The sequence below is a fragment of the Canis lupus genome, chromosome 20 (genome assembly GCF_011100685.1).
Source record: "Canis lupus familiaris isolate Mischka breed German Shepherd chromosome 20, alternate assembly UU_Cfam_GSD_1.0, whole genome shotgun sequence".
Lineage (NCBI taxonomy): Eukaryota > Metazoa > Chordata > Mammalia > Carnivora > Canidae > Canis > Canis lupus.
Window position 1 is genome coordinate 39,394,142 of NC_049241.1, and position 23,570 is coordinate 39,417,711.

General features: G+C 56.3%; 4 protein-coding genes and 2 long non-coding RNA genes across 15 annotated transcripts in view; 3 read left to right on the top strand and 3 right to left on the bottom strand.

Moving 5' to 3' along the window:
- The window catches only part of CACNA2D2 (calcium voltage-gated channel auxiliary subunit alpha2delta 2), a 138,321-nt gene extending 129,616 nt beyond the window's left edge, over positions 1 to 8,705 (top strand). For 2 of the 7 annotated variants that reach the window (XM_038566355.1, XM_038566358.1), the window contains 16 exons: positions 1,057 to 1,117; positions 3,229 to 3,326; positions 3,530 to 3,620; positions 3,737 to 3,799; positions 3,949 to 4,052; positions 4,308 to 4,406; positions 4,499 to 4,587; positions 4,791 to 4,838; positions 5,066 to 5,137; positions 5,251 to 5,403; positions 5,559 to 5,611; positions 5,726 to 5,781; positions 5,943 to 6,069; positions 6,217 to 6,326; positions 6,419 to 6,507; positions 6,599 to 8,705. In XM_038566355.1, the coding sequence (XP_038422283.1) occupies positions 1,057 to 1,117; positions 3,229 to 3,326; positions 3,530 to 3,620; positions 3,737 to 3,799; positions 3,949 to 4,052; positions 4,308 to 4,406; positions 4,499 to 4,587; positions 4,791 to 4,838; positions 5,066 to 5,137; positions 5,251 to 5,403; positions 5,559 to 5,611; positions 5,726 to 5,781; positions 5,943 to 6,069; positions 6,217 to 6,326; positions 6,419 to 6,507; positions 6,599 to 6,739 (1,454 nt within the window). In that variant the 3' untranslated portion in view covers positions 6,740 to 8,705. Of the gene's footprint in view, positions 1 to 1,056; positions 1,118 to 3,228; positions 3,327 to 3,529; positions 3,621 to 3,736; positions 3,800 to 3,948; positions 4,053 to 4,307; positions 4,407 to 4,498; positions 4,588 to 4,787; positions 4,839 to 5,065; positions 5,138 to 5,250; positions 5,404 to 5,558; positions 5,612 to 5,725; positions 5,782 to 5,942; positions 6,070 to 6,216; positions 6,327 to 6,418; positions 6,508 to 6,598 lie in introns of all 7 variants that reach the window. The other 5 variants (XM_038566356.1, XM_038566360.1, XM_038566357.1 and 2 more) reach the window with 3 other exon arrangements.
- Positions 8,353 to 11,200, bottom strand: LOC111091325. Its single transcript, XR_005374917.1, has 2 exons — positions 10,207 to 11,200; positions 8,353 to 8,931 (listed from the first exon to the last, which is right to left on the bottom strand). It is a non-coding gene; the product is annotated as an uncharacterized LOC111091325 (long non-coding RNA).
- On the top strand, positions 11,022 to 15,776 carry TMEM115 (transmembrane protein 115). Its single transcript, XM_038566367.1, has 2 exons — positions 11,022 to 12,357; positions 15,008 to 15,776. The coding sequence occupies exons 1-2, from the start codon at positions 11,507 to 11,509 to the stop codon at positions 15,210 to 15,212; spliced, it is 1,056 nt and encodes a 351-aa protein (XP_038422295.1). The 5' UTR covers positions 11,022 to 11,506; the 3' UTR covers positions 15,213 to 15,776.
- LOC119864687 lies at positions 11,567 to 15,154 on the bottom strand. The gene is made up of 3 exons (XR_005374919.1): positions 13,238 to 15,154; positions 13,017 to 13,075; positions 11,567 to 12,549 (listed from the first exon to the last, which is right to left on the bottom strand). It is a non-coding gene; the product is annotated as an uncharacterized LOC119864687 (long non-coding RNA).
- A 634-nt stretch (positions 15,777 to 16,410) lies between the features above and the next one.
- On the bottom strand, positions 16,411 to 23,529 carry CYB561D2 (cytochrome b561 family member D2). Of its 3 annotated transcripts, XM_038566370.1 has the most exons (6): positions 23,229 to 23,529; positions 22,419 to 22,625; positions 20,421 to 20,564; positions 18,407 to 18,558; positions 17,911 to 17,948; positions 16,411 to 17,242 (listed from the first exon to the last, which is right to left on the bottom strand). In XM_038566370.1, exons 4-6 carry the CDS (start codon positions 18,531 to 18,533, stop codon positions 16,739 to 16,741), a joined length of 669 nt encoding a protein of 222 aa, XP_038422298.1. In that variant the 5' UTR covers positions 18,534 to 18,558; positions 20,421 to 20,564; positions 22,419 to 22,625; positions 23,229 to 23,529; the 3' UTR covers positions 16,411 to 16,738. The 3 variants fall into 3 exon arrangements, with proteins under 3 accessions (XP_038422298.1, XP_038422297.1, XP_038422296.1); XM_038566369.1 differs by lacking the exons at positions 20,421 to 20,564; positions 22,419 to 22,625; positions 23,229 to 23,529 and adding an exon at positions 18,976 to 19,154; XM_038566368.1 differs by lacking the exons at positions 20,421 to 20,564; positions 22,419 to 22,625; positions 23,229 to 23,529 and adding an exon at positions 18,985 to 19,150.
- On the top strand, positions 19,155 to 22,655 carry NPRL2 (NPR2 like, GATOR1 complex subunit). 2 transcript variants are annotated; one of them, XM_038566365.1, is made up of 11 exons: positions 19,156 to 19,382; positions 19,932 to 20,023; positions 20,136 to 20,304; positions 20,444 to 20,552; positions 21,038 to 21,174; positions 21,261 to 21,358; positions 21,479 to 21,515; positions 21,634 to 21,727; positions 21,810 to 21,927; positions 22,209 to 22,351; positions 22,437 to 22,655. In XM_038566365.1, the coding sequence occupies exons 1-11, from the start codon at positions 19,305 to 19,307 to the stop codon at positions 22,502 to 22,504; spliced, it is 1,143 nt and encodes a 380-aa protein (XP_038422293.1). In that variant the 5' UTR covers positions 19,156 to 19,304; the 3' UTR covers positions 22,505 to 22,655. The 2 variants fall into 2 exon arrangements, with proteins under 2 accessions (XP_038422294.1, XP_038422293.1); XM_038566366.1 differs by lacking the exon at positions 21,479 to 21,515 and having other exon boundaries at positions 19,155 to 19,382; positions 21,261 to 21,332.
- Positions 23,530 to 23,570: the final 41 nt, after the last annotated feature.

Sequence of the window (23,570 nt, forward strand, 5' to 3'; positions counted from 1 at the left end):
CACAGAGAAGCCTCAGATTCACTCACAAACCCACACAGAGACACTTGTATACATGCACACTTATGCAAACACACATGCTCTCCCATGTACATATATGCTCACTCTCAAACTTGTGCACAGCCTAACTGGTGGATCCCTGAAAAGCACCCCACTCTGGAGCCCCAGCACTCCTCTTTTGGCTGCTCTGAACCAACAGGTCCTGGAGGCTCGTTGTTCTTCCCCACCTGCCCTCATACCTCCAGCCCAAGAGGGCAGGTGTACAGGTTCAAGCAGGTGTCCCCTCCTGGCTCCCAGACCCTCCTCCCACAGCATGGGGACATTCCCAGATACCTCAAGAGTCTCCCCTCACCCAGCCTCCCAGTCCAGGAAGGACCGCTGGACCCCCACAATGCACTGCAGCCCAGCCCCAGCTGCCCATACCGTCTCTGGTTGGACTGTCTGTGCCCGTGAGAAATCCCTCGGTTTGGCCATGTTGATGCCTGACACAGAACAAAAGCAAGACCTACCAAAATGCAAACAGCTGCAGCAAAGAAAGAGAGATAAAAATCCGCAGCCAAAAGCCAATTCCCTTCCTCAAAGTCTCTTTGGAGGCAAAGGAAGCTCAGCATGCGGTTTTTTCCTTTATGGATATGATAAGAGCAAGACCGGTGCCTCCCCCAGACCATGCATATATATAGCAGTGTGTGTATATATATATGTGTGTGTGTGTGTCCGTGTATATGTGCTATACAGCCGTATGGAAGCATATACAGCCACGCCACGGGACTCACTGCCGACAGAGGACCAGGCCTGGGCAACATATTGGCTATAACTGCCCTCCTCCTGCGATGCTGTAGTCTCCACAGGCCCTCCACCCCTCCCCGCCCGCCCCTTCTCTCTGCCCGCCCCTTCTCTCTGGCTCGAACTTGAACGTGGAAGTGGCGGGTTCCCTCTTTGCTGGTGTCTCCCCCTCCCTCAAGCCACCCTCTTCCCTGTCCCTCCAGCCCTGTCAGCTCTGAGCCCCCTGGCCTCCTGCCTCCCCAGCCCCCGCCGGATAACCCCCCGTTTCTGTTGCAGATTTTGAGTTCCTGCTCCCCAGCAGCTTTGAGTCTGAAGGACATGTTTTCATTGCTCCCAGGTAGCTTGCGTGTGGCCTTGCTGAGGTGTCCTCCCCAACCCCAACTGCCCTGGCCCTGCCTCCTGCACTGCTGCCCGGAGCTCTGTGTGTGTGTGTCCTGTGCAGTGTCGCCCCCATCCCTACCCCCACCCCATGCATAGCCCCGTATGTGCGGCCATGTGCATACCCGGGCCATGCAGCCGCACCAGGCAGCAGTGGCCAGCCGCCGACAGCGCCAGCCCCCACTGAACCTGGGACAGGAGGGTTCCAGACTCCACTGCTCTTCCCTGCCTTCCCAGGCCACCAGGACGGACCCTTTCTGCCCTGGACAGGCTGTCCGCAGCACACTCTCCACTGGGCAGCTGCTGCTCTGGTCTGTGGTGCCCTTCCCACCCCCTGCCCCGCACCCCATCCTTGTCCTGTGTCAGTCAGTGTTTGTGTGGTCTGGGGATGAGCCAGCCAGAGCCCCTGTCAGCAGTGCTGAATTCAGGTGTGGTGGCTCACGGAGGATGGGGGGAGGTGGGGAGTACAAGGCCTTCAAAGAGCTGCTCTGTCAAGTGAGGGGTCGGGGCCCCGCACCCTGGACCAGCCCTGAAGTGCACAGTCAGCATGCACACACATCCTTGGGTGCACACCCTGTGCCTCTTGGCCCACAGTGAGGAGGCCGACAGGCCCCCAGGTGGTGAAGCCCTCCACTGTGACCTGGCTTTGGATGAGGACAGGTGGATGCAGCCGACACAGACCCAGGGGCACTCTTGACTCTTGGCACCACACGGGGGCTCTGGACATTCCTGACCTCCATGTGTGTGCACGTGTGTGCATGCACCCACACATTTCTCTTGACTCTCTGTAGGTGTGTTTGTATTTGTGAGCAATTGTGTACATTCATAAGGGTCTGAATGTAAATGTGGGGTGGGCTGTGTGCCTGAATGACTGTGGAAATGAGTGAGAAAGGCCCGTGTGGCCCACATGACCCTGAGAGAGGGGACTGTTTATTTTTTTGACTTCTGTATCTTTGGCTTGGGAAAGCTCAATGAACACGTGTTGGGTGAGTGAATGAATGAAGTAATCCACAACCGTAAATGTACATATTATTGGGGGACGGGGGGTGGGGGGACGGCAGGGGAGTTGTATCTGAAGTACAACTGGATGGGTGTCACTCTGGATGTGTCTGGTGTGCCCGCTACCACAGAAGTACAGGCTGGGCACTGTACAAGACCATCGGGGCCAAAGAGCAAGTGGGTGCTGAAACCCCACCCCAGGTGCCCTCACCAAACCATGGGCCCTAGCACAGCCCAGGGAAGCAGTGCATTCTAAAAACTCCCAAAGTTGCTGCCTCCAGGCCAGTGGGAAGGCCTCTGGTGGCAGAAGTGTGAACGAGGGATTGGGCAGGAGAGAGAGCTCCATCTAGCAGGGTAGAAGGACTGCTCGCCAACATTTCCTGGGGACCAGAGCCCTAAGCAGGCCACCCATGCCCCCAAAGTTCCCATGTTCTCTGGCCCCGGAGCCTGAGCCCAGCAAGGGCCTTGAAGGAAGTGAGGGATCTTGCCTGTCTGCTTCTGGGGGAAGAGCATTCTGGGCTGGGGGAACAACCAGTCTGAGGCCCCACGTGTTCCCACTGGCTTCCTGACACCCTCTGTGGTATGATGGACCACACTGAGACTTGGAGAGCTTGAGTGAGCTGTCCAGAGGTGCAAAGCCAGGAAGCGGCAGGCTGAGGTCTCACACCCAGGCTGACGAAGCCGGTGCCGGGACTTCACCCACCCTGTGCCCGCGGGAACACGACAGCATACAGGTGGACCAGCCAGAAGTGACACACTGCCTGGGGCCTCCCAGGTGGGCCGTGTGGGTCCAGCTCCACAGGAGGCGTGGGAGGCCCTGCAGGGCTATACCCAGGGGGGAGAAACAGCCAGGCTGGAGGAAGCAGACCATCATTCTTGTGTCAGCTCTGCCCCTATTCAGACGTGGCAGCCTGCCAGGCATGTAGTGGCTACAACCCATAAAAATACACATGCCCCTGCCTGAGGCCCAGGCTTCTCAGCCAACAGCCAGGCAGGCCTGTGGGGAAGCCTCAACACTACTGCTCTGTCCAGCCCCCCAAGCCTACTCTTCTTGCCCCTCCCCACCCCCAGAGAGTATTGCAAGGACCTGAATGCCTCAGACAACAACACCGAGTTCCTGAAAAACTTCATTGAGCTCATGGAGAAAGTGACTCCAGACTCCAAGCAGTGTGAGTGCCTGGTGGGGCAGCTGGGTCTGGGTAGTGCCCAGGCCAGAAGGGGGCAGCCCAAAAGAACCCAGAGATGGGGCAGGTATGAGGCAGACCCAAGCCCAGGCAGTGAGGAAGGCTCCTTTGGAGCCTTGAGTATGTGGGGGAGAACGGACAGGAAGCCATGAGATGACACCCCCTCCACCCCTACCCTCCCGTTCCAGGCAACAACTTTCTTCTGCACAACCTAATCTTGGACACGGGCATCACACAGCAGCTGGTAGAGCGAGTGTGGCGGGACCAAGATCTCAACACGTAGGCACCACCCAGCCTGTGGGGGCAGGAGGTGGGGATGGGCCCGGAGGCCCTGGCCCTGCCCTGAAGAAGGCAGGCCTATGACTCACCTCCCTGCTGCACCCCCCCCCCACCAGGTACAGCCTTCTGGCCGTGTTTGCTGCCACCGACGGCGGCATCACTCGCGTTTTCCCCAACAAGTAAGTGACCTACCCTGCCACCCAGCACCCTGCCCCTGCCTAGGACCCTGCCTCTGCCCTGCTGCCCACAGGCCTCTTTGCACCTGCTGAGACACGGTCCCCACACACCACCCCTTCCACCAACCTCTCTGTCTGTCTCGGATAACCAGAGCAGCTGAGGACTGGACGGAGAACCCGGAGCCCTTCAATGCCAGCTTCTATCGCCGTAGCCTGGACAACCACGGCTATATCTTCAAACCCCCACATCAGGATGGTGAGTATTCTCCCAGGCGCCTAGCAGCAGGTGGGAAGTTGGGGCTTCCCTGTCTGCTCAGCCAGGGCTAGGTTCTGCTGTCTGAGACCCCTCTCAAACACGAGGCTAGCTGAGACTGGGGCAGATGAGAAGACAGAGCTAGGCTGTGCCGAACACTACACTGGGTACTGGGGGCTTGGCTTGGGCTTCTGGGTACACAGGCCCAGCACAGGGTGATCCATGTGCTCTACTCCTAACTTCCTCAACCCCCTCCAGCCCTGTTAAGGCCACTGGAGCTGGAGAATGACACGGTGGGCATCCTCGTCAGCACAGCTGTGGAGCTAAGCCTGGGCGGGCGCACACTGAGGCCAGCAGGTGAATGCCTGGGGCAGAGGTGGGGAAAGAGACGATGGGCAGGGTGCTGCCCAGGCAGGTGGGCATTGATGGCCCCTTGCTGTCCTCTCTAGTGGTAGGTGTTAAGCTGGACCTAGAGGCCTGGGCTGAGAAGTTCAAGGTGCTAGCCAGCAACCGTACCCACCAGGACCAGCCTCAGAAGGTACCTGAGTGGGGGTGGGGCCAGTAAGCCCAGCAGTACTAACTCTAGAGGCCCCCAGGAACCCCTAACACTCATTCAGAGTGGTTCCTGTGCCTCTGGGGAGGCAGTGGCTGTTGCAAATAGTGTGGGGACCCAGATATACGAAGGGTGATGGAGGGGGGAAACTATCAGGCACCTTACTGTCCTTGCTCTCTGCCCAGCAGTGTGGCCCTAGCAGCCACTGTGAGATGGACTGCGAGGTTAACAATGAGGTATGTGTGCCCTGAACCCTAGCTTACTCCAATCCCACACTTTAGTCCCCACTACAACTCCTAGCCCATCCCTTGGCCTGGGGGTCCCAACATCCCACTCTGACTTCACAGGTTTACCAGAGCTGGGGGGAGTGGTGGCCCTTCTACCCAACGACCCGACTGCCAGGGTCTGGGGAGGAAGATCTGTGCCTGAGTCTCCGTCTTCCTCCCCCTTCCCCACCTCTCAGGACCTGCTCTGTGTCCTCATTGATGATGGGGGATTCCTGGTGCTGTCAAACCAGAATCATCAGTGGGACCAGGTGAGGGTCAGGAAGAGGTTGGAAGGAGGGAGCCAGGGTTTGAGCCTTCTGGGGGTGTGGCACTACCTGCTCCGTGACTACCATTCCCTCCCATTCCCTCCCGGCCTTCCCAGGTGGGCAGGTTCTTCAGTGAGGTGGACGCCAACCTGATGCTGGCACTCTACAATAACTCCTTCTACACCCGCAAAGAGTCCTACGATTATCAGGCAGCCTGCGCCCCCCAGCCCCCTGGCAACCTGGGTGCTGCACCGCGGGGCGTCTTTGTGGTGAGCCTCAGCGATGCCTGGCCAGGAGATTGCGGGAGGAGTGGGGGGGGATGGGAGACCTGCCCACAGACGACGCTCCACTTCTGAGGAGAGAGCTGGGGGTGACCCGGGTCCAGGGACAGCAGTGGCAGCCCATGCCCCTCTCTTCACTGCAGCCCACCATTGCAGACTTCCTTAACCTGGCCTGGTGGACCTCCGCTGCAGCCTGGTGAGTCCCAGGGAGGAGGAGGGGAGGGCGGGGGCTCCCTGGGCAGGAGGGCACAAGAGAAGTGGTGGCGCAGGGCACTGGTCTCTGGTGAGCACTCTCACTCATACCCTGCAGGTCCTTGTTCCAGCAGCTCCTCTATGGCCTCATCTATCACAGCTGGTTCCAGGCAGGTAGGTCGGGCTCTGGAGGCCCCACCTCGAACCTCCCCTCCCCAGTCTAAGTTCAGACGACACCCCGGCCAAGAGAGGGCGGGGCTTACGGCTGAGCGCGGCTGGGGCCGGAGAGCTGGCCAGGGTGTACGGGTGGGGCTGAGGCGCTCTGGGCCCCGCAGACTCCGCGGAGGCCGAGGGGAGCCCCGAGGCGCGCGAGAGCAGCTGCGTCATGAAACAGACTCAGTACTACTTCGGGTCGGTGAACGCCTCCTACAACGCCATCATCGACTGCGGAAACTGCTCCAGGTGCCCGCGGGGAGCCGGACCCGAGGACCCAATGGGGCCCCGCGGGGGCGGGCCGGGTGGGCGGGGCCTGCGGCGGGGAGGGGCGGGGCCTGCGGCGGGGAGGGGAGGGGCGAGCCCCAACGCCCCGCCTTTCCGTGCCGCCTGCAGGCTGTTCCACGCGCAGAGACTGACCAACACCAACCTTCTCTTCGTGGTGGCCGAGAAGCCGCTGTGCAGCCAGTGTGAGGCTGGCCGGCTGCTGCAGAAGGAGACACACTGTATCCTGCCCCCGCTGCTCCCCGCCGCCCGCGCCCCCTCCCGTCCCCCGCGCCCCCTCCGTGCCCTGCCGCCTCCTTGACTCCCCACCCATGCCCAGCGGACGGCCCGGAGCAGTGTGAACTGGTGCAGAGACCGCGATACCGGAGAGGCCCGCACATCTGCTTTGACTACAACGCGACGGTGAGGAAGGGGCGGCGCACTTGACTTCCCCCCTCCCTTCCTCTCCCCTCCCCGCGCCGCCGGCCGACACGCTCCCTGCCTCTTCCCGCAGGAAGATACCTCAGACTGCGGCCGCGGAGCTTCCTTCCCGCCGTCGCTGGGCGTCCTGGTCTCCCTGCAGCTGCTGCTCCTCCTGGGCCTGCCTCCCCGGCCTCAGCCCCAAGTCCCCGCCCACGCCTCGCGCCGCCTCTGAGCGCCCCCCCTCCTGCCCCTCTCCAGGCTTCCCCGCCTCTCCCCTGCTCCCCTGCCCCACATACCCCGCCTTAGAGCCTCGCCTCCTCCCTCACTGAAGGACCTGAGCGGCCAGGCCCCAGGGTCTGAGCCTTGGAGTGGGGGGGTCCCAAAGGAGGGTGCCACAGGTCTTTGGCCCCCAAGCCACATCTCACCGCTGAACTGTCAAAGTGACCCCAGACCCCTTATTCCCAATGGACGTACCCACCCCTGAGGGCTGGGACAGGGAAGCCACAGTACTGGTGCCAAACCAGGCCTCCACTGCCCACCCTGCCCCAAGGCTCCCTTTGTGCGGGAGACCTAGGCCCTGCCCCAGCTGGACTCCTCTAACCTGGCCCTTATGCCCCACCCAGGAGCAAATCTGGATTCCCTGGGAATAATGAAGTTGAGATGGGCAGTTTGAGGCCTGTGCATCCCAGCTTCCATTCTAGCAGGAGAGAATTCGTGAGGCAGCCCCACAATGGGCACCTGCCCCTTTCAGGCCTACAGCCACCTTCCTCCAGCTGTGGGGGTGACAAGCCAGTGACTGACACTGGTTCAGACACAACCCCATACACACCTGGAGCCCTGAGGGCAGAAACTGGACTCACATTAGACATACCAAGGAGAACACACACACACACACACACAGACACACACACAAACACACATATACCATGGGGTGGGGGCGGGGGCTCACAAAGCCTTACACAGGGCATGGGGTCGGTGGGAGGGTTGGCATGTGCACACTTCATCTCCTGCTCACCACCCGCCTCTAATCTGACCTGCAGCCCAGCTGGTCCTCTGTCTCTAAAGCTGAATGTCAAACAGTGCCAAATGCTGGGGCAGAGGGTGAAGACCCCTCTGTCCCATCCTAGCCGCCAGTATCCCGGAAACGTCCCTCACCCCGCCAGGTGCTCATTGTAACCATTTCGCACTAGTGTCAGGCCCCCAGTGGGACCACATGCGACTGCCTGCACCTCTTGGCAGAGGAATCTTCACCAGACATTGCCCTTTGCCTTAGCCAGAGTGACATGATCACTCCTGGCTGGGCCATCCCATCCCCAATCTGGCCCTTACACACTCAGGCCTGTGCCTATTCCCTGTTTCTTCTCTCACACACACACACACACACACACACACACACACACCCTGCCCCCAATGGGGGGGGGCAGACTGCTCCTCCCTGCTGAATACACTTGCACACACATACACACATGTACACACTCTGTGCACACACAGAGGCTGGGCCCAGGCACATGTCTTTACACCTTTCATTCTGATCATTTCCCCCAAAGGCATCCCAGCCTGGGGGCAAGTGGGGGACTGAGGGCAGGGGGGCGTGGCCATGAGGTTCAGATGGACTGGGAGGAGGGGGGAGGGTGATGCATTAATTAATGGCTCCGTTAATTAATGTCATGTTGCTTGTTGCTTTCTCAGTGTGTGTGTATGGTCCATGCCCGCTGCTGGTGCCAGGGTGGGCACCCATGCTGTACACCCAGCCTAGATGCCAGCCATGTCTTGCGGGGGCGTGTGTGTAACTGTAGTGTAGTCAGGTGCTCAATGGAGAATATAAAAATAAAAAAGAATCAAACATATATAGAAAAATATCTATTTTAAGTTTAAAAAACAGGAAAACAGACAAACAATCCCCATCAGATAGTTGTCCAACCCCCAGCTGGGTCTGATCCTTCTCATCACCCACCCGACCTGGCTGCCCCCTCACCTCGGGCTCGGGGGATCTGTGGGGGACTGGGGGGCCATTTCCTTTTCTCTGCCCTTTTTTTTGGTTGTTGTTCTATTTTGTACAGACAAGTCAGAAAAACAACAGTGACAAAAAAGTCAAGAAACTTTGTAAAATATTGTGTGTGTGATTCCTTGTAAAATATTTTCAAATGGTTTATTACAGAAGATCAGTTATTAAATAATGTTCATATTTTCACTTCAAATGGTTCCCATCCACTGTGTCTGCCTGAGGGTGGGGATTGGGTAGCTTGAAGACAGGTAGGTGGCCATGAGCTCAAAGTCCCATCTACCACTCCGCTGGGAGTGAAGGCCGTTGCAACCCAGGTACCCAAGAGGGTATAGGTCATAATGCTTCTTAGGTTTCCAAAATGCCGGATCCTTGACATCCTTTGTCTCATATAATCTCAAAAGCCTCTGAGAAAAGCTGTCCTTAAAGGCCAGGATAGTGGAAGAAGACAGATGAGATTCAAGGTTAGGCAGGCATCTAGGCATCAGGTCAGACCACCAGGGCTTAACGGGCAGGTCATCCACTTGGAGCAATGAGTTAGTACCTGGCCCAAGTCCAGGACCTGGTGCTTGAGGGCCCCATCCTGCTGTCCAGAGGAGGCCAGGGTCTGGCCCACCCACTAGCATGACCATGGCTCCTTTCCAGCCCAGGGGAGGCTTAAGACCCAGTGCTCTTGACTGCTGTTGCTCATACTAGAACCCAAAACGGAGTCTGTTTCGGTGAATCCTCTCAGACCTTCCTCTGGCCTGCCCGTGTCCATTTTAATCCCAACTCTCTAAATAACCCTAGTCCATGTGACCCCTCACGCTCTTTTCAAGGAGAGAAACTAGTAACCACCAAGTGTAAAGGTTTCCCAGTACTACTGATGTTCACTCTCTTATGATGCACACTTTGCACTCACCCAGTAAGCAGCCAACTTACAACCTTAGAGTTGGGTACTAGTTTATCTCCATACTGCAGATAGACAAAGTGAGACTTGGGAGAAATCCTCTCCCCCCACTGGAGAGGAGGGCAAGAAATCAGCAAAGGCTTCGGAGAGGAGGTGACCTGTGGCTGGGGGGCCTTAGATACTAAATAAATGGAGGAGGGCATTCCAGTCCTTAGCAAAGACATCCTTCCTCATTCCCCTCCATGAGTTGGCCACAGAGCAATGCCTAACTAGTAACCTGAGAGAGCTCCATGCCTTGCAACAGCGCTGGGTCCTGGGGTAGGCTTGCTAGATAAAATGTAGAACATCCAGTCAAATTTGGATTCAGATAAACAACAAATATTTTTTAGTATGTCTCCAATATTGCATGACACATAACTATACTAAAAAGACTGGGGCCATGCTTACACTAAAAAACTATTCATTTATATGAAACTCAAATTTGACTGAACACCCTGTATTTTGTATATGTGCTGCCGAAGCAAGCACAAACACCCTGTATTTTGATTTGCCAAATCTGGCAACTCTACCCTGGTGGCAGCCAGTGAGAACCTAGACCCCAAAGAAACGGGTGTCAACACCGTTTGTAACCTGGAAGCCTATGTGTGCAGTTGTGACTGAGATCAGTGGCTTAAAGGAAGGGGCTCTGCACTTTAAACATGTGCTTTGACATATAATTATTTTAATTATATGCACATTTTTAAAAAGTAACTCAATACACCAAAAAAAAAAAAAAAAAAAAAAAAAAAAACCGTGAACAGGATACAACCTGCAGGAAGCCACCGATGCAGTAAAGTGGAGGCCCAGGGACACCCTGGCCCAAGTCTGTAGTGACCCCTCTTCCTCAGGGCCAGAGATGAGAAATCTGTAGTGGGGAAGAGAGTCACTAAAAGCAGCCCACGCAGCCTTGCCTCTTTGGGGGCAGGAGGCCTGCGTCGGAGGCGCAGCTCCACCACACTTGTAACAAGGTTAGCCTGGCCAACACACTCACTGAGCACCCAGGCTGGACTGGCATTTTACACCACAATCCCCTTGAACGCTCGCTCATCTCCATTTTACGGTCCAAGAAATTGAGGAATTTGGCCAGTGTCACAGAGCCGCCAAATGGCAGAGCAAGAATTCCAACATGTGTCAGGTCCCATACACTCATACAACCTGGGTCAGGCGCACACGAGACTGCGGAAATTTCGGGAGTTCTCGCACCCTGGTAGGCACACCAAGACCGCCTACATTCTTACCTACACGCCTGTCCACAAAACACACTCAGATGTACTCAGATGTACCAGGAAATTCAGCAAGCGCGTGTCTGCAGTTGCGCAGCCGCGCGGGGACCCGCAGCTTTCCCGAGGTTAACGAAGCCGGTTCACTCCTCCCCGCCTCCGGGCAACCAGACGAAACGGTCTGGAGAACTACAACTCCCCAGCACACCCTTCTCTTCCCAACCGGAACGGCCGGAGCGCACAGCTTCCTGGAACTTGTAGTTTTACGCAGAACCCTGACTTCCGCTCGTGCCCGGCTTCCGCCCAGGACTCGGTGTCCCAGCATGCCGTGGAACCGGAAGGGTATCCCGCAGCTGCCCGAGGCGCGCAGGCGCAGCAGTGCTGTTTGTCGGCGCCTGGGAAGGGAGGGGGTACGCTCGCAGCCAAGACCAAGACCGAGGCCGAGCCGGAGCTGACAAGATTTGACCGGGGCCCGGAACTAGGCTCCATCCCCGCGCAGACCGCAGGGCTCTCGAGTGGATGGAATAGGCCGAGCCCTGAGATCAACGCCCGCCCGGTCAGCTTGGCGCGGGGCCCACAGGGTGGGCAGGCCGGCCGGCAGGCGTGCCGAAGCCTCCCAGGGCCTTCGCTCGGGTCCCCGGCGAGGGGCCTAGGTCCCGGGCCCTCTAACAGGCCCCGCTTGGCCCTTTTGGACCGGAGCCAACCCGACCAGAAGTGGAGTCTCCACCGGGGCCATAGGCCAGTGACTAGGCTAGGCGCGGGCCTCCCGTCGGGGCCGGACTGGGACGAGGCCCCGGGGAGGCCCCTAACACACTAGACCCTTCCCTCAGGCCGACGCCCTTCGGGAAGATGCAGCGCGCCCTACCGGGCGCCCGCCAGCACTTGGGGGCCATCCTGGCCAGCGCCAGCGTGGTGGTAAAGACCCTGTGCGCGGCAGTACTCTTCCTCTATCTGCTGTCCTTTGCCGTGGACACGGGCTGCCTGGCGGTCACCCCAGGCTACCTCTTTCCGCCCAATTTCTGGATCTGGACTCTGGCCACCCATGGGCTGATGGAACAGCACGTGTGGGATGTGGCCATCAGCCTGGCCACAGTGGTGGTGGCTGGACGTTTGCTGGAGCCCCTCTGGGGGGCCCTGGAGCTGCTCATCTTCTTCTCAGTGGTGAACGTGTCTGTGGGGCTGCTGGGGGCCTTCGCCTACCTCCTCACCTACATGGCTTCCTTCAACTTGGTCTACCTTTTCACTATCCGCATCCACGGAGCCCTGGGCTTCCTAGGTGGTGTCCTGGTGGCACTCAAGCAAACCATGGGGGACTGCGTGGTCCTGCGTGTGCCGCAGGTGCGCGTCAGCGTGGTGCCCATGCTGCTTTTGGGGCTGCTGCTGCTGCTGCGGCTGGCCACGCTGCTCCAGAGCCCAGCGCTGGCCTCCTATGGCTTTGGGCTGCTCTCCAGCTGGGTGTATCTTCGCTTCTACCAGCGCCATAGCCGAGGCCGAGGGGATATGGCTGACCACTTTGCTTTTGCCACCTTCTTTCCTGAGATCCTGCAGCCTGTGGTGGGGCTGTTGGCGAACTTGGTGCACGGCCTCCTGGTGAAGGTAAAGATATGCCAGAAGACAGTGAAGCGCTATGATGTAGGTGCCCCATCTTCCATCACCATCAGCCTCCCAGGCACAGACCCTCAAGACGCAGAGCGGAGAAGGTACTGTGGAGTCTTCCAAAACCTTACTGAGCTAAGAGACTTTTTATTGATCAAGTCCCATTCCATCTGTTGTGCTTGCTGTGTGTTGACTGGCAGCCAAGGGTCAGGTGTTGGGGCAGCCTCAGGAGATAAAATCTGGTTTGTGGCCTTGAGAAACTCGGCATTTACATGCTGGGCTCCAGTAGTGCTTTCCTACATTAGAGTGAAATTTGCCTTTCTCACCACTCAGACAGCTTAATAAGTCCTAAGAGATGCCCAGTTTCCTTTGATACTGTGTGAGGGGCTAATGGACAGCCAGATACACATAATCCTGGCATTGTCTCAGAATCTTGGAATCCTAGACACTGGTCCTGTGGGAGCCAGAAACAATCTACTGGTCCTATATCCCCAGTGAGAGAGAGACAGACAAGGAGACCTTCTTTATGAGGCAGTCTGGGCCACCCCAAATTCAAAATGCTGAACCATATCCTCTTCCTGGGTCTTAATTCAGATGCTGTGCTTCTCTGCCACGTATTTGAGAGGGAACCTTGGGGGTATTACTAGATTTACCACTCTGTCCTTTCAGCATGTATGTGACACCAAACCCAGGGGACAGCCCATGTGACCCACCAAGGGAGCCTGCTGACCACACAGGGAGTGGAGACGATTGTTTTCATTACCTGTAAACTAAGCCATCTGCACCATCTGGAGTCCCAGCTGAATTATTCACTGGATGCACCTTGGACAGGGCAGGGCAGATCTTTTTTAATCCAATCCTCTCTCTCTCTCTCTCTCTCCTCTCTCTCTCTCCTCTCTCTCTCTCTCTCTCTCTCTCTCTCTCTCTCTCCCCCCCCCCTCCTTCCCCCCTCCCTCTGTCCCTCTCTCCCAGGTCCATACTCACCAGAGTTGTCACTACTCCGTTTCCAACATTATCGCTGAGGGGTATTTTGAGGCAGTTACTTTAGTAGCAAAATCTGGAGCAGGCTCTGTTCCTACTTTCTGGTTTGTCAAAGGCTTCTACTTTTGCTCACCTGTGAAATGGATTCTTGGCAGGCAGCTTTATGAATTAAGCTGAAAGGTTATCCCTGTGCTTACTCTCCGCTGGGCGGTGGAGTAGAGCATGAGACACACCCCTTTCTTGAAGGAGTTTCCAGCTGGGGAAGGGCCACAGATTACTACTGCCTAAAGTGGTGGGTGTTGAAAAGCACACAAAGCATGCTGCAGGTCAGTATGTGGGCCCTATGGTGTCTCTGTAGCTGATGAATCGTAAAGACTGAGCTCTATCTTCACTTTATCCAGTGGAGACGTAGGACCAAGAGGGCTAGACCTGATAGAAACTGAGCTGTCCTCAGAGCTCTGCAGCTCCCAGTGGTGACTCCTCCTTTAGTGAGTCTTGGATTGCTAGAGTTGGCTGGAAATTCAAAACACCTCTGCTTTGGCCCAAGAAATGGCAGACCGGGGTACAGAAGGTTGTCAGGGAGCAGGTTCTTGACACAGCCTTGTGGTTGTTACTTCTCCAACCAGTTGGGCATCTGGCAGCATGCCATGCCCAAGCCCAAAGGGCTATTAGTAATGGGAGGCAGGGTTTCCTATCTTTGACCGTTGTGAGAAAGTTATTAGTATGCCACTGTCTCTCCATTTTAGCAGGCTTTAGAGAGAATTGCAAGGCAGTCTCCAAGATGGGAGCCTGGGTAGCATGGGGAAGAACCGTCCTTTCTGTGCCAATTTGCCATGTGTCAGGCTGGAGCACACGGTGGAATTGTGCTAGGGTTTTCTGTGCCCATGTTCTTGTTGCCTTTCCTGTCATGTTTCCTGACACGTTGGAGGCTTTGCTTCTCTGTTGGAATTTAGAAGGCTATTATAGGCTGTCCCCCATACCTACAGCACAGACAGGGTGAGACATCAGGGTTCCACAGTAACCACTGTTGGAAGTATTACCTGGCAGCATGGGCATTCCACCTCCTGGGTAGGGTCACATGCACACATGTATACCTTCCAGTCAACTTTCCCACCTCCCCTCAAAGTGAGGTCCAAAAGGGTTTGTCCATTGGAACCAGTAGGCTCTGGCTTGTGTTCTATACACATACGTTGTTCCTCCTCTTTTCTCCAAGCACTTGGTATGTTCCTGCTCTAACACGGGTCCTGGTGGCTTTGGGGTAGGAGAACATTAGTCAGGAAGGATGGGCTGACCTAAGTTGGCCCTGCTTCCCAGATTGAGATCCAACATAGGTGCTTGAGTTCCAGCATTCCCCTTCAACCCTTGCCAAGAGACTCAAAACACACCTAACAAGGAGAGAAAGAAGTAATAACCCTCTCCTTGGATGTGATGCTAGTGTCCACATCCAAGTGACTTACCCTTCCACCCATCTTCCTTGGGTTACCAGCTTTGTCCATGCTTAGGCACCACCCTTAGAATCATTCCTGAGCCTGGCCTGCTGGGCAGTCTGCCAGACACCCTACTGGCCTTCTCAGCCTGGAATTGCCCTATGAAGAGAAGGCTCTATATAGCCTTTGAATCCTCCTTCTGATGGCAGATTGGGCCCTGTCCAGTCCCTGCACAGGATTCTGAGAGAAGTCTGGGTGGTAGGAGGAGTCAGCTTCATGGGGAAATGTATAGGGCATGAGCCAAATCCAAACCCAAAGTGACTTGTCATCTTTCCTCTGGCTCCAGGCAACTGGCCCTGAAGGCCCTCAATGAGCGGCTGAAGAGAGTGGAGGACCAGTCCGTCTGGCCTAGCATGGATGACGATGAAGAGGAGGCAGGGGCCAAGGTGGATAGCCCCCTACCCTCAGACAAGGCCCCCACACTCCCAGGGAAGGCGGCTGCCCCAGAATCCAGCCTGATCACCTTCGAGGCAGCTCCCCCGAAGCTGTAACTCCAGACCACCTTGAGTATAGCACCTCCTCTCCCAAGCCCCCCTTGACACCTCTCAGCTACTCCAGGGCACTGACTGCTCTGAGGAGAGGGAAGAAGGCCTGCTGGGGGTTTCCACAGCCTTCTGCTATTTCTCGCCAACACTACCCGGGACTCTTGCTATCTGGTTCCAACTCCAGACAACCACTATGCCAGGCATCAGACAGCCCAGGCCATCTGAGGTAAGACTGTACCTCAGCAGAGAGCCCCAGGCAAGTGGCTGCAGGGACACCGGTGCCACAGCTCCTGGGCCAACCCTTATGCCTCATACTGGTTGCCAAGAGCCCTGAGCCAAGGCAAGGATTTGCCAAAAACATTCTGGGGGTCCAGCCAGCGCAGGGCTGCAATTCCCTGCCCACTCTCAGAAAGACTATGTTCATGTGAAGATTTCTGATTCCCTCTGCTGTGGTGGCTACGGCTGCTTCTGGGCCAGAAGAGCCACAGCTCCCAAGTATTTTCTACAGGACCACTTGAGTGGGCAGCCATGCCCAGCCTCGCAGTATCAATAAAGCAGTTCTTTGAGGTATGGCTCCTGAGCTCTGTCAGACCACCTCATGCAGCCCCCTCATCATGTTCAACTACAAAGTTAGGGACTTTACTCTAGGTTCTAGGGCTTGGTCTCCATGGCAACTCCAGCTCAATAAGAAGCCTATTGCCCCCACTCCCCCTACCACCACATGCCCACCATTAAATAACCTTCCCAGAGCTATCACTTCAGATCCCTACTCATTTTCTCTCCCTGATTCCCAGTCAGGAAGGCCCTGCCCAGATCTGATGATTGAGGGCCCCTCTATCCTAAAGAGCTGTTATTGATGGCTCACGCCAAAAACAGAGTGCTCAGTGCTTGACGCCTATGGAAATAGCCCATCCCCACCTCCGTATCTTATCGTTGTCCACATCTAACCACCACAGTCTAGAGATGCCAGCACAGTGGGCAGCTGGGAGACTGAAGGGACACACAGCTGTACCATTCACAGCTATAGCTCTAGGGCCCTGGTGGCAGAGGCCACTCAGCAGCCAGATCCTGGGAGCTTGCGTGCTGGGAGAGCTTCAGCCCCTCAGTGAGTGGTCAGGGACAGGGCTCCCCATCCTGCCCAGCTGCATGTTTTTTCATGCATTAGCAAGAACTATCCCCAACTCTAAGCTATTCCTCCCATCCAGTCTTTTCAGTCATTCTTTTTTATTTTTTTTTTCTCTCCTGTAATTTCTGGACATACCAGTACAAGTACGAGTTGAGTTGCTGGGGAAGTAGCCTTGCAACCCCAATTTCATCCAGACACATCATCTGTAAGCTCCTCTGGGACAGTACAGAAGGAAAGGGGAAGCACTCCAGGATGAGGAGCAACCAAAAATGTCACACACAAGACTCCTACTCTAGACTGCCCCAGTGCCTGAGGTGTCCCCATGACTTAGCTGAAAGAGTCCAGGAGGTTCCAGCCCCAGCTACTACACTGAGAGGCAAATCCAGGCTTCTAGGCTGGGAAGAGCTCACGGCTGGATCCTTTTGCGGTACAGGTAGGCATTGCTCACCTGATTCATGATGACCAAGCTGGTAATGACAGGGCAGAGCACAGCCAGATACCAGACCCCACCAGTGACCGTGGCAGTGAACCACAGTGAACACATGCCCAACAAAAGGCTGGCAGCGCCCAAAAGGTAGCCTACTAGCCCAGAAGTGGCATGGTATAGCTTGAGCTTAGCCAGGGGCCATCGGGGTAGCAGTTTAGGGTAGAGCAGCCCCACCCCACCTGAGCATTGCAACCCCGCCCATAGCACAGCTATCAGCCCTGCCCGCCCATGCCACGTGGCCAGGTGGGCTTTGCCAAGCTGTTCCTTGTGGAGGATGACAAGACCTAGGCCCAGCAGTGCACACAGCAGGGCCAGCAGCTGCAGAACCCAGTGGCAGCGTGCTCGGCCCTTCCGTGAGAGGGAGCGCAGCAGCGAACTCTCAGGAGAGAACACCAGCAGTGCTTCAGTCATCAGGAAAGAGAACTGGGGAGATAGGGATGGGAAACGAAGTTAGGGTGCTGCTCAGCAGAAGAAAAAAAGAGATTTAGATAACTTTCTAAACTGCCAGTCATTCTGGGCAAAGTTCACCTCTTCATTCTCTCCCCAATGACAAGAGTATCCATTGGGTGGGGCAGGAGTGAGGAACTTCATCAGGGACAGAACATCTGCCCCAAAAAACTGGCAAGAGGTATGCACCTCTCCACACTCCTTCCTAGGTGGTATTTTGAAATGTCATCTCTGCTATATTACCCAGCAAACACAAGGTTTGAGATGTGGCAGTTATAAACGATTCACAAGCTTTGTTTCCTTGAATGGAGCTAGATAAAATTTCTTGGCAAGAGCTGGCCACAGGGGTGCACTGTTTCAGGGAAAATTAGATGCATCGCTATTAAGTTAAGGTAAAAGGGAACACAGGTACACTCAAATGCATTTTCTAAGCTTCCTGCCTGAAGATAGGTGAAAATTTGCTTAGACAAATTTGCCCTGGGTTTTGAACACTACAGTTCCAGTCTGGGATATATACCATGGGCAGGAGTTGGAGCATGCAACTTTTCCAATCCCACATTCCATCCCTCCAAAGACCTGTCAGGGCCACCCCTGGTACCTATGCTCCCTCCCACCCCTAAGAGCTGGCCAGGCCCACTACTTACAGCCAAAGACATAAGTGTGGGGTGCCAGGAGAACAGACCTGGAATGAAAAGGAGGTTTGTTTTGTGAGGCTGAGGCAAGAAGAACCCAGCCACACCAATCCCTACAGGGTGAGGAAAATGAGCCACCCATCATCCAAGGAAGTGCTGCCAAAATGCTAGCCCCCTCTTACTGCAACAAGCTCACCCCCTACTTATCCTTGCTTCCTGGTCCCTCCCTGGAGCAGAGGCCATCCTTTGCCACTCTGGCAGTCCTCCCTCCTTGTAGCACTTCACAAAAGGTAGCCAAGTGGAGCACCAAGACCAGAGAAGCCAGGTACCTTGGCCAAACTGGTAGAGCCCCCAACACTCACCTCCTCCCCACTTATCCCTCCAGCATAGGATGTCGCCCAACCAGCCAAGCCTTTCCCAGGTGTCAGGCCCAAGGCTTCCTATTGCTCCTGCTCCCCAAGAGAAGGAGCACTTTCCTTTCCAGAAGTCAACTATGAATTCTACTTACTGGAGCCAGGCCTGGCAAGCACAGCCACAAAGATGGTAAAACCCAGGGCCACAAGGTGGGCAGCAGCCCCAGAGGCAGTGCGCAGAGCTCTGTAGATGTGCGACTCCGTCTCCACAGAAAGAGCCATGGTCAACCAGGCCAGTGACTGTAGCCTGAAAGCATAGTAGAATGAGCAAGGGTCTGAGGTGCCTGCTGTCCACTCCTCACTGGAGCAAGGGATGCAGGGCAGGAATGCCACGCTCTTCCAAGAAGTAAGGTAGGAAGGGACAGTACCAACACGGGTACCAGAAATAGTCGAGGACTGGCAGCGTGGCAGCGTGTACCCGCATCTGAACTGGCTGGCACTGATCACTGGCCCACCTTCCAGGTAGGATGCGCAAGGCCATGTAATAGACTACAAATCCCAGCGTGCATCATGCCGTCGCCGCGCGGAAGCGGCAGCTAGAAGAGCGTGAAGCACTACGGTCTTTGTAGTTCCCATCTGCGTATCATAGTACAGCCTGAATCCCTTCGCGCACTAGTCTCCCCACGTGCTGCTGGCATGCTGCCCCTACACGCTAGGGACTCGCCTGCCTCACCCGCAGCGCTGACCCGACGCGGTGGCTTCTTCCCGAGAAAGCGGGGTACCCGGGGCCCTGCCGTGCGAGCCGCCGCTCCGTCGCGGAGCCGCTTCACTTCCGGGTGCGACGTCTACCCAGCCGGGACTTCCTGAGACGAGCGCCTCCACGCCCAGCCACACCGCTCAGTCGAGCTGCGCAGGCGCTGTTAAGCACACAGCTTAACGGGTGTGAGTGCGCAGGCGTGCGTGATCTGGAGCTCCAGGCCTGCGGGCTGATTCCGACGGGTGTTCACAGGGGTCCGGGCGCCAGGGGCTGCACACCTGGGCCCTGCCAGCACCATGGGCAGCGGTTGCCGCATCGAATGCATATTCTTCAGCGAGTTCCATCCCACGCTGGGACCCAAAATCACCTATCAGGTGCCATTCGGGCTCTCAGGGCCGGGGGCAGGGAGGGGAGGGGGGCGGTGGAAGAGGGACGCTCTCGGGAGCTCAGCAAGCTTCCTGGAAGCGGTGGATTCCCGTGCCCGGTGCTGCACGCAGGCATACCACTTCTTCATTCGCAGAGAATCGTGACCGAGAGGATACTCAGACCCAAGTCCCAGACTCCCGTGTTGATGGGGCAGACAAACAATCCCATAGGCAGTGATTGTGGGAAGTCGGACTGTGGGGAGGTGCCAGGTCCAAGAGAGGCGGGGGCGCGCAGTCCAATAGTATTCCTGGATGCTTAGGAACTTAGGTGAAGGAGAGAGTGTGCCAGGTAGGGGAAGCAGCATATGCAAAGCCAGGAAGCAGGTAAGAACATGGCAAGTGTTTGGAAACACAAAGGAGGAGTAGGTCTGGGTGGATGGGAGAGAGGAGAAATAATGGACAAGAGGGCTTAGGCCTTGGGGATCTCCTACTGTACTCTGCTTAGTCCCAGGGTCCACTGAGGGGCCTCTTGCCACTCCCCCACTCCCTCACCCCCAGGTCCCTGAAGACTTCATCTCCAGGGAGCTGTTTGACACAGTCCAGGTGTACATCATCACCAAGCCAGAGCTGCAGAACAAACTCATCACTGTGTGAGGCCCTAACGGGGAAGGGGGGGGGGGATGTCCCAGGAGAAGTGAACAAGCTTGGGTCAAGAGGAGCCTGACTCTGTACCCACCTCTCCCCCCTCCCCCCCCCATCCAGCACAGCCATGGACAAGAAACTGATTGGCTGCCCTGTGTGCATTGAACACAAGAAGTACAGCCGCAATGCCCTGCTTTTCAACCTAGGCTTTGTGTGTGATGCCCAGGCCAAGACCTGTGCCCTCGAGCCCATCGTCAAAAAGCTGGCTGGCTACCTGACCACACTGGAGGTCTGCAACAGAATGGGCTTGAGTGGATGGGCAGGCAGACAAATGTTTCCAAAGCCCTACAGACCTAGGTATCTGCCAGGGCAGGATGCCAGCCAGGGGTCCCAGGGTATACCCACCATCTTGTCCATGCTCCATCCAGCTAGAGAGCAGCTTCGTGTCAACAGAGGAGAGCAAGCAGAAATTGGTGCCCATCATGACCATCTTGCTGGAGGAGCTAAATGCCTCAGGCCGGTGCACTCTGCCAATCGGTATGACCCAGCCTTTACCAAGGAGAACAGAAGGGTAGAAGAGGGATAGGAACATGGCAAGGGAAGGCAAGCCCAGCCATGGACAAGATTCATGAACAAATTGATGGCTAATAAATAGCCATGAGCTGGGTTGATGATGTCCAGAGTCCAGTGCATGTTGGGATTTGGGATATAGAGGCCAGCAGAGAGCTGTCTATGCTCCTTTGGCATGTTCCTGTTCCTCTCTGGACCTGTCTTTTGCTCCATAAAAAAGGAAGATTGGGGGTGTCTGGCTGGCTCAGTCAGTAGAGCATGTGAGTCTTGATCTTGAGGTTGTGAGTTCAAGCCCCACGTTGGACGCAGAGCTTACTTAAGAAGTGGGGGGTGGGGGAGATCGGCCCTACCCAGGGCCACCCATCTGCTTCAAGGGTTGCTGGGAGGACTGAAGGGTAATTGAGGGCCTCTTGAAAGAGATGACACTGAAGATATGGGTGGGGCCCCTACAGATGAATCCAACACCATCCACTTGAAGGTGATTGAGCAGCGGCCTGACCCTCCTGTGGCGCAGGAGTATGATGTGCCTGTCTTTACCAAGGACAAGGAAGATTTCTTCAACTCACAATGGGACCTCACCACACAACAGGTGAGCTGTCCCTCCCTGGGTATCATCACCTAGGGGTGGCCACAGCTCTGGCCTCATCCCACCTCTACTGATCCTGCCCTGCCCAGATCCTGCCCTACATTGATGGTTTCCGCCATGTCCAGAAGATCTCAGCTGAGGCAGATGTGGAGCTAAACCTGGTGCGCATCGCCATCCAGAACTTGTTGTGAGTAGGGCAACAGCCACACTCAGGACAGAGCTGCTAGCCAGGGAAGAGCCCCAGGACACTGAGTGTGTGGGGTGGGAAGGCATGACCCTCAGAAGCTGAGCACACTATCTCCCCCAGGTATTATGGAGTTGTGACACTGGTGTCCATCCTCCAGGTAGGTGAGTCTAGGCTTTGGTTAAGGGGAGAATGAATCATGTGGCTTGGCCAGACTAGGGCTATGTCAGATTTCCAAGCCCCTCACTCAGGCCCCTGTGCCTCCTGCTACCCTCCAGTATTCCAATGTGTACTGCCCAACACCGAAGGTCCAGGACCTGGTAGATGACAAGTCCCTGCAAGAGGCATGTTTATCCTATGTGACCAAACAAGGTAGTAGTGGGCTCTGGGGGAGGCCATGGCGGGGCGGGGGGCGGGCAGAGCCACCTACAGAGCTGACCCCTGGTACCCATAGGGCACAAGAGGGCCAGCCTTCGGGATGTGTTCCAGCTGTATTGCAGCTTGAGCCCTGGCACTACTGTGAGAGACCTCATTGGCCGCCACCCCCAGCAGCTGCAGCGTGTTGATGAACGGTCAGAAGGGGATTCCCAGGGTCATGAGGGGTTTACCTAAAAGCATATACACTCTGTATGTCTCTGGAGCCTTGGGTTAGAGAGGAAGCAGGAGATTCCCAGTGAGCAGAATCATGTGGCACTACTAGTCTAGGCAGGCTTTCCAAAACCCCAGGCTTTGGGTTTGGAAGGCAGTCTGGTCATTGAGACAAAATCTGAGGGGAGACTGCAGAAAAGGGTTGGCTTGGCTGGAGGAAGGCCCAGCCAGGGCATCACTCTTCTCTCCCTCAACCCCACCCCAGAAAGCTGATCCAGTTTGGGCTTATGAAGAACCTCATCCGCCGACTACAGAAGTATCCCGTGCGGGTGTCTCGGGAGGAGCGGAGCCACCCTGCCCGGCTTTACACAGGCTGCCACAGCTATGATGAGATCTGTTGCAAGACAGGTGGAGGCAGACATTGCAGCTGGGGTGGGGTCAGGGCAGGTGGCCAAGGCAAGACTGCTCATCTCACCTGCACTGTCCCAAACAGGCATGAGCTACCACGAGCTTGATGAACGGCTGGAAAATGACCCCAATATCATCATCTGCTGGAAGTGAGGCTGGTGGGGGCTAAACTAGGCACACGACTGTGGCTGCTTTCGTCCTGCAAAGCGCTGTCTGGTGCATGAGGGCTAGACCCGTAGACTAGTCCGTATTGTCTCAGGGGTGACCCTCAGTTCTGTAAATAAAAGCATCTGTTTCAACCTACCTTTATTGAGTATCGCCTCTGAACCAGCCACCTGAGAACTGGCAGTGAAATAGCGGTGGTCCTGGCCCACTGCTGCGCCATCTGGTGGCAGGACTAACTATGGACAAATGTGTCCACTAATTAGGAACTGAAATAAACAGCCAGAAAGGAACAATCAGGTAGCTGTGATCAAGAATGGGGTGGGGTGGGAGCTGAAGCTGTTCTGGATTAAATAAGCAAGGAAGGCCTCCCTGAGGTGACTTGAACTGAGGCTTGATGGAGGAAGAGTATTCCAGGTTGGGGTAACAGGTGCAAAAGCCCCAAAGCAAAAACAGCTTTAGGATGTATGAGGAACTCCAGAGAGGCCCACAAGGCTGGAACATAAGAGGCAATGGGGAGAGGGGCAAGAAATGAAGTACCGAAGGGGCAAAAGTGATACTGCAGAGATGCTGGTAAGCTGGTTTGGACATACTATTTCAAGAACTGGAGGCAGCCATACAGTCACCCAGAAAAAGATTACAGCAGTTAGTTCCTCACGAGAGGTGGTGGCAGCCTGTTAGACTGGGATGGAAAGACGTGGCCCCTACGCAGTACCTGGGGGGGTAGAGCCAGCAGGCGGAGCCCGGCGCCAGACGTAGTGGAGCGAGAAAGCCACGGAGAGGGGCATCCGCGCGGCGGAGTTGGAGCCGCGACAGGAAGAGCTGGTGGGGGCAGCATGACCCTGTCCCTGAGCTGGTCTTGACGTCGGAGGAGGGAGCTTAGGCCACAGGAGTCTGTCGCTCAGGGCAGACCCTCGAGCCGCAGTCGGAGGTGAGGGAGAAGTTTGGGATCCAAGGGGCTTCCTTACCCGCCGCGGGGAAGGCGAGGCGGCCGGGGCCGGGGGCGGGGCCGGAGCCTGCGCGGGCCGCACTGCGCAGGCGCCGAGCTAACCGTTTC

Excerpts from the sequence above, each read along its gene's own strand:
- NPRL2 (XM_038566365.1), top strand. The coding sequence starts at position 19,305 with ATGGGCAGCGGTTGCCGCATCGAATGCATATTCTTCAGCGAGTTCCAT. Across the intron at positions 20,024-20,135 it reads CAGAACAAACTCATCACTGT|CACAGCCATGGACAAGAAAC; the intron begins GTGAGGCCCTAA and ends CCCCCCATCCAG. Across the intron at positions 21,516-21,633 it reads CACTGGTGTCCATCCTCCAG|TATTCCAATGTGTACTGCCC; the intron begins GTAGGTGAGTCT and ends GCTACCCTCCAG.
- CYB561D2 (XM_038566370.1), bottom strand. The coding sequence starts at position 18,533 with ATGGCTCTTTCTGTGGAGACGGAGTCGCACATCTACAGAGCTCTGCGC. Across the intron at positions 17,949-18,406 it reads GCTTGCCAGGCCTGGCTCCA|GTCTGTTCTCCTGGCACCCC; the intron begins GTAAGTAGAATT and ends TTTTCATTCCAG. Across the intron at positions 17,243-17,910 it reads CCACACTTATGTCTTTGGCT|TTCTCTTTCCTGATGACTGA; the intron begins GTAAGTAGTGGG and ends CTATCTCCCCAG.
- TMEM115 (XM_038566367.1), top strand. The coding sequence starts at position 11,507 with ATGCAGCGCGCCCTACCGGGCGCCCGCCAGCACTTGGGGGCCATCCTG. Across the intron at positions 12,358-15,007 it reads CAAGACGCAGAGCGGAGAAG|GCAACTGGCCCTGAAGGCCC; the intron begins GTACTGTGGAGT and ends CTCTGGCTCCAG.